This window comes from Puma concolor, chromosome B4, assembly GCF_028749965.1.
Source record: "Puma concolor isolate L17-30 chromosome B4, mPumCon1.1.hap2, whole genome shotgun sequence".
NCBI classification, from domain to species: Eukaryota; Metazoa; Chordata; class Mammalia; order Carnivora; family Felidae; genus Puma; species Puma concolor.
Genome location: NC_141673.1, coordinates 22,825,362 through 22,832,228, shown reverse-complemented (window position 1 = coordinate 22,832,228; position 6,867 = coordinate 22,825,362). Strand labels below are relative to the sequence as shown.

At 41.2% G+C, this 6,867-nt stretch overlaps 1 protein-coding gene across 4 annotated transcripts in view; it reads left to right on the top strand.

Annotated features, from left to right (window-relative positions):
* The first annotated feature begins 71 nt into the window (after positions 1-71).
* Positions 72-6,867, top strand: part of APAF1 (apoptotic peptidase activating factor 1) — a 93,115-nt gene continuing 86,319 nt past the window's right edge. For 2 of the 4 annotated variants that reach the window (XM_086712576.1, XM_086712577.1), the window contains exons 1-4: positions 73-235; positions 4,106-4,280; positions 4,473-4,665; positions 5,324-5,521. In XM_086712576.1, coding sequence (XP_086568702.1) covers positions 4,143-4,280; positions 4,473-4,665; positions 5,324-5,521 — 529 coding nt within the window. In that variant the 5' untranslated portion in view covers positions 73-235; positions 4,106-4,142. Of the gene's footprint in view, positions 236-512; positions 706-4,105; positions 4,281-4,472; positions 4,666-5,323; positions 5,522-6,867 lie in introns of those variants that run through there. The other 2 variants (XM_025926614.2, XM_086712575.1) reach the window with 2 other exon arrangements.

Genomic DNA, 6,867 nt, shown 5'->3' with positions numbered 1-6,867 from the left:
GGGCGGAGGACGCATCCTTAGGCGCGCGCGGCCACTAGCCGCAGCTGGAGCGCGCGCGGAGGCGTACTGTCCTCGGCGCTCGGAGTGTTATTTATTTGCGTGCGCGGGCGCGCGCTGTCCGGGCTGGGCGGGCGGAGCGGGCTTTGACTGCTCCGCGGTTCTGAGGCGAAGAGGAGGAGTTATCAAGTGGACGCTGATGCTGTATTTCTGGCCTGAGGGGGAGAGGAAGCAGAAGGTGAGGAGTCTCTGCCATCAGCGACCCTCGAGGACTTGAAGCCGCGGCGGCGTCCGGAGGGACGCCAGGCTCCGCTGAAGGGAAAGAGCGACTGCCCTAGTGGCCCTCCTCCCTTTGTGTCTGGGGTGGGGTCCACCCAGAGGGCGGCCCTCGGACCCGGGTTCACCTCGGCGCCCCGGGCCTGTGTGGTCGGCCTGCGGGGGTGACATCTACCTTTCCGCCAATCAGAGGTCCCCGGGGATGGGGCGGGGGGGGGGGGCGGGTAGAAATTCATTCAGGCGCCCCGGGCTACGGAGGCTCTGGTAGGCACCTGTGAGGCCCGGACTTGCCCCGGGGCTGCGCGCCGCGCCCTACATTCCTTTTAGGAAGCCCCCATTGCTTCTCTCCGCAGACCGCCACCCCCACCTTGACTTCCCAGTCTGTCCCCGCAGGGCTGCTCTTTCCAGTAAGACCATGGTACACAGGTTTGGGTAAGTTTGTGCCTCGCTTTTCTGCCCGAGCTGGGTTCTTTGGAGGTTCAGTAGCCGATTTCAGGGACGCAGAATTCTGGGACAAGGAATAATTAGTAACCATCCTGCTCCTGTACCAGGAAGAGAGATTACTGAGAGAGGAAGTAGCCAACTATTACAGGTTTCCTGGATGAAATTGCCCTTTACTTTCTTTCTACTTAACATCTTTGAAGAGTTTGTTTTTACATTTTGATGCGGTTACAAAAGTGGGACACTGAATTTTTTCAGAATATTATGATTTGTGCAGAGTTTAAAAACGTGTTTAAAATTTACATAATGGGGATGGGTAAAGTTGGAAATTAGTTTCAGGTTGCCAATTTGCTTAGCAATTCGAAATAACCTAAATAACTAAAAATTAAGGGACGTTTTATGTTCAAAAAATTTTTAAAGTTTATTTATTTTGAGAGAGAGAGAGAGAACACAGGGGAGGGGAGGGAGAGAGAGAATCCCAGGCAGGTTCTGTATTGTCTGTGTGGAGTTGGATGAGGGCTCGAACTAACAAATCGAGAGATCATGACCTGAGGTAAAACCAAGAGTCGGAGGCTTAACCGATTAAGCCACCCAGGCCCCAGAGGGGACGTTTATGTTTAAATTGAGATCATAAAATGTTATTAATGTTTAAAAAATATCATAGCTTTATTCCAATCATAACTTTGTATTATTCAGTTTCATGCTAATACTGGACATTAGCATGCTGGACATGTGATGTCAAGGTGAACCTTGCCAAGTATAGGCACATGCTCTATTTCCCTATGTTGCAAGTGCCACAGTTGTGACTTTAAAAGTATATAGTCATTGTTGACACTTAATGATTATCCCTCCTCTCTGTGCACCCCAAATGATTTGTACTTACCTGTATTTTTGCACTTAGGACATCACATTCTAATTATCTCTTTAAGGGGCGCCTGGGTGGCTCAGTCGGTTGAGTGACCGACTTGGGCTCAGGTCATGATCTCGCATTCCATGAGTTGGAGCCCCGTGTCAGGCTCTGTGCTGACAGCTCAGAGCCTGGAGCCTGCTTCGGATTCTGTCTCCCTCTCTCTCTGCCCCTCCCCACTCGTGCTCTATCTCAGAAATAAATAAACAATAAAAACATAAAAAATAAAACTTCTGTGAGTCTTTTAATTATCTCTTTAAATTTTTCTCTCCCACTAGATTGTGAATTCCTTCAGGGATATGATTTAATCTCTGTAGACTTCAGGGCTTGGCACATAGGGGCTCAAATGTTTACTGAATCAATAAATTAACATATTTAGACACTCACTGTATTACATTGGATAGAGTTCTGTTAATGTTTTAAAAACTTGCGATGGGGCGCCTGGGTGGCGCAGTTGGTTAAGTGTCCGACTTCAGCCAGGTCACGATCTCGCGGTCCGTGAGTTCGAGCCACGCGAGTTCGAGCCCCGCATCAGGCTCTGGGCTGATGGCTCAGAGCCTGGAGCCTGTTTCTGATTCTGTGTCTCCCTCTCTCTCTGCCCCTCCCCCATTCATGCTCTGTCTCTCTCTGTCCCAAAAATAAATAAATGTTGAAAAAAAATTAAAAAAAAAAAAAAAAAAAAAAAAACTTGCGAACATTCTGATCTGGATTTTATACCCATGGAAAAATTTGTGTTGTATCTGAAATAAAGTTGGTAGGAACTTAGAATATTATACTGTAAAGAATATTCTTTTTTTGTGTCCTCTTAATCCAAGGAATGACACCAAAGAATATTTTCTGTTGTTTTGTCATACTTAGCACAGCCAAAACATCAGTGGAGTAAGCATGTGAGAAATATGTTTTAGATGAAGATCTAGAGCTGACACTCACCTTGAGTGGGAACTAATGCTCAATACCAACAATGCTGTGGTTAGTCTTAATGTTTAATACAAGTTTCTAAACACTAGGATTTTAGTATGATCACTGTTCATAAAAATCATAAGTTTTTTTAACTCTTTTTTTAAATGTTTTATTTTTATTTTTGAGACAGTGCAAGCAGGGGAAGGGCAGAGAGGGAGACAGAATCTGAAGCAGATTTCAGGCTCTGAACTTTCAGCACAGAGCCTGACGTGGGTCTCAAACCCACGAACTGCAAGACCATGACCTGAGCCACCCAGGCACCTTTTAAGAAGTTTTTTAAATTGTAAAAATGATAATGTGTATTGAAAAAATTAAGACTATATAGAAAAGTACAAAAAAGAAAAAGGGGAAACGCACCAAATCTTGCTACTTGGAAGTAACCCAAAATGTTTTTCGTTGAGTAGACTTCCCAACATCTCCCAATATGTTTATATGATACCAACACATATTTTGTGCTGTTTTGGGGATCATGTTTCTCATTTTTTTAATCAGTTTGTGGTGAACATCTTTACATGTCAGTGCGTGAAGATGTGTCTTGTTTTTTGTTTTTAAATGTTTATTTATTTTGAGACAAAGAGCAGGGGAGGGGCAGAGAGAGAGGGAGACAGAGAATCCCAAGCAGCATCTGTGTTGTCAGTGTGGAGCCGGTGGCTGGGCTTGAACTCACCAGCTGTGAGATCATGACCTGAGCTGAAATCAAGAGTCCGATTCTTAACCAACTCAGCCACCCAGATACTCCATAGAGATGTTTTGTTTTAAATGGTTGTATAATATACCACTTTACATACATACTCTAATTTTTTAAATCCATACTTGGTAGGCATTTAGGTTGTTTTCATTTTTTTGGTGTGTCTATTAAAATGTTTATTTATTTTGAGAGAAAGGGAGAGTACGAGTTGGGGAGTGGTAGAGAGAAAGGGAGACGGAGAATCCCAAGTAGGCTTCTTGCTGTCAGCACAGAACCTGACACAGCTCGATCTCACAAACTGAGTGGAAATCAAGGATTTAGACGTCTAACCAGCTGAGTCACCCAGGTGCCCCTCATCTTTTTTGTTTTTAATTTTGTTTTGTTTTCGTGTTTTTTTCTTACCCAAACATTCTCTCTTAACTTTTTTTTTTAAGTAGGCTCCACACCCAATTTGTGGCTTGAACTCACAGCTCTGTTAACTCTTTTTTGTGTTTTGTGTTTGTGTTTTTTTTTTTTTTTTTTTTTATATATCTTTGCATACGTATGTAAATGTCTCCTTAAGGTAAATTTCTGGAAGTGAGATTTTTGGGTTAGAGACAATACTTACCTTAAATGCTTTTATATCTTATCGCCTTCCAGAAAAGTTATATCCATTTTGTACTCTCCTCAAGTGGTGCATATGAAAACTCATTTTTTCACACCTTTGAAAGCGTTGGGTTTTGTCCAGTTTTAAAAATCTTTGCCAAAAAAATCTTTTATTTCTTGATTACCAGTAATGTTGCACATCTTTTCATATCTTCATTGATCTGACAAAAATTTTGATGTTTTGTCCATAGCTGATGGTTGACAGCTTAGAGAAAAATTTGAGAGAGGATGGATGCAAAAGCTCGAAACTGTTTGCTTCAACATAGAGAAGCCCTGGAAAAGGACATTAAAACGTCCTACATCATGGATTGTATGATTAATGATGGAGTTTTAACAGTATCAGAGGAGGAAAAAGTAAAAAATGAGGTAAAGCCCTCTGAAGCAGTCTTTGCTATAAAGTTTTTTTTTTCTTTCCAATTTTTATTTAAAATGTTTGATATAATTATTTGATGACTTTAAAAAGTTTTCTTAAATTTATTTCAGAACTTGCACTGGTCTCCACTAATTTATGTTGCAAACATACTCTTTGTAGTATACTAAACTACTTATTTTTTTTAGCCCACTCAGCAGCAACGAGCAGCTCTCCTAATTAAAATGATACTTAAAAAAGATAATTATTCCTACATATCATTCTACAATGCTCTAATACATGAAGGGTATAAAGATCTTGCTGGCCTTCTTCATGGTGGCATTCCTGTCATCTCTTCTTCGAATGGTGGCAAAGATTCAGTTGGTGGAATAACTTCATATGGTTTGTATTCATTATATCTTATATCACGTTGCTATGACAGTGCTACATTGCTGCAGTTTTATCGTATTTTAAATGGAGTCTGTTGAAGAGACTGGTTCACTGAAAATGCATGTGAAAAAATTATAGTTAGGTTTTCCAATTTAAATATATTTACTTGTACCTATGTTTACTCACATTTTCCTCTTGCCCAGGGAGCTGTCTACTGCTGAGGGAACAATACACATTTTTAGGGATTAAAAAGACAATTTTTAGGCTTTTATTTAAGCTCTTCTCCAGTTCTGTGTTTATTGAGCTCATGCATAGGAAAGAATAAGAATCTTTAGAAATCTATGTTCTTGAAAGGAACTCCATATTCCTTTACACCATCCTTTCCAGTCTTTAATATGAGAAAAAGAGATTGGAGAGTTAAGGAGGAATAGGGTGTATAAGGGCAGATGCAGATGGAGCTTTCCATTATCTGTAGTCATCTTGAAAGGCCTATGTTTGTTTTTGTTATGTTCTGAGAAATCAGAACATTGAGGTTAGTATGCTAGCCACATCTTCTCTTGGAAGTTCTGAGGTTAAAGTCCCAGCCTTGCTGTCTTTGGCTTTTATGGTATGACCTAAGTAACCATTTCAAAGTTCTGTTCATTCATACTTGTTTTGTTTTGGATTTCAGTAAGGACAGTCCTGTGTGAAGGTGGAGTGCCACAGAGGCCGGTGGTCTTTGTTACTAGGAAGAAACTGGTGAACTCAATTCAGCAGAACCTCTTCAAACTAAATGGTGAACCAGGATGGGTCATCATATACGGAATGGCAGGTTGTGGGAAGTCTGTTTTAGCTGCAGAAACTGTTCGAGATCATTCTTTCTTAGATGGTAAGTTTGATTACCATGTGTTGCTGGCTAAGGAAGCATGGTATTAGTTTCCTGTTGCTGCTATAGCAAATAACCAGAACTTTGGTGGCATAAAACAGCACAAATTTATTATTGTACAGTTCTGGAAGTGAGAAGTCTAAAGTAGTTCTTACTGGGCTAAAGTCATGGTGTCAGCAGGGCTGAGTTTCTTTTGGAGGCTCTAGGGAAAATCCTTTCCCTTGCATTTTCCAGCTTCTAGAGATGGCCTGGACTCATGGTTCCTTCTTGCATTTTCAAAGCTGGTGGTACATAACATCTTCAGATCTTTTTCTCTCTTTATGATCTTTGCTTCTGTCACTGCCTCTCTTTCTCTGACTCGCCTTTTTGCCTCCCTCTTCTAGGGGCCCTTGGATGATCCAGAATAATATCATCCCCAAATCCTTAATTTAATTGCATCTGCAAAGTCCTTTTTTGCCATTTAAGGTACTAGGATTACAAGTTCTGTAGGTTAGGATGTGAACATCTTGGAGAAGCTGTTATTCTCCAATTCCAGGCCAATATTCTCCAATAGCCAGCCAAAGAGGCTTGGCTAACCAGTCTAATAAATTCATTATTAGATGGGACTTATTATTACTGGATTGAATCTAGTTCCCTTGTATCTTAATAATTGAGGGGATTGTAGAGTTGAAAAAGGATTTTGAAAGGTTGTCCACTTTATATCCCTGTCTTTTTTTTTTTTTTTAATTTTTTTTTCAACGTTTTTTATTTATTTTTGGGACAGAGAGAGACAGAGCATGAACGGGGGAGGGGCAGAGAGAGAGGGAGACACAGAATCAGAAACAGGCTCCAGGCTCTGAGCCATCAGCCCAGAGCCTGACGCGGGGCTCGAACTCACGGACCGCGAGATCGTGACCTGGCTGAAGTCGGAGGCTTAACCGACTGCGCCACCCAGGCGCCCCTAGTGGTCTATCTTTAAAAATCTTTAGGGGCGCCTGGCTGGCTTAGTCAGTAGAGCATGCAACTCTAGATCTCAGGGTTGGGAGTTTGAATCCTATATTGGATTTTCGATATAGAGATTACTTAAAAAATCTTGAGGGGAAAAAAAAATCCTGGCTTCTCTTAAGAAAAAAGTTTTTAGTAACTTGTCTATTTTATATGTAATCCCCAAGAAAAAGAAAAAAATGGGAATTGACTATGGCAACCAATGGGTTTTTGCAGATAGGCCTTTTTTTTAATTTGCTTTTTTTTTTATTTTTAAAAATGTTATTTATTTTTGAGAGAGAGAGGTAGAGAGAGAGGGAGACAGGATCTGAAGCAGGTTCTGTGCTGAAAGCAAGAGAGCCTCATGTGGGGCTTGAATTCATAAA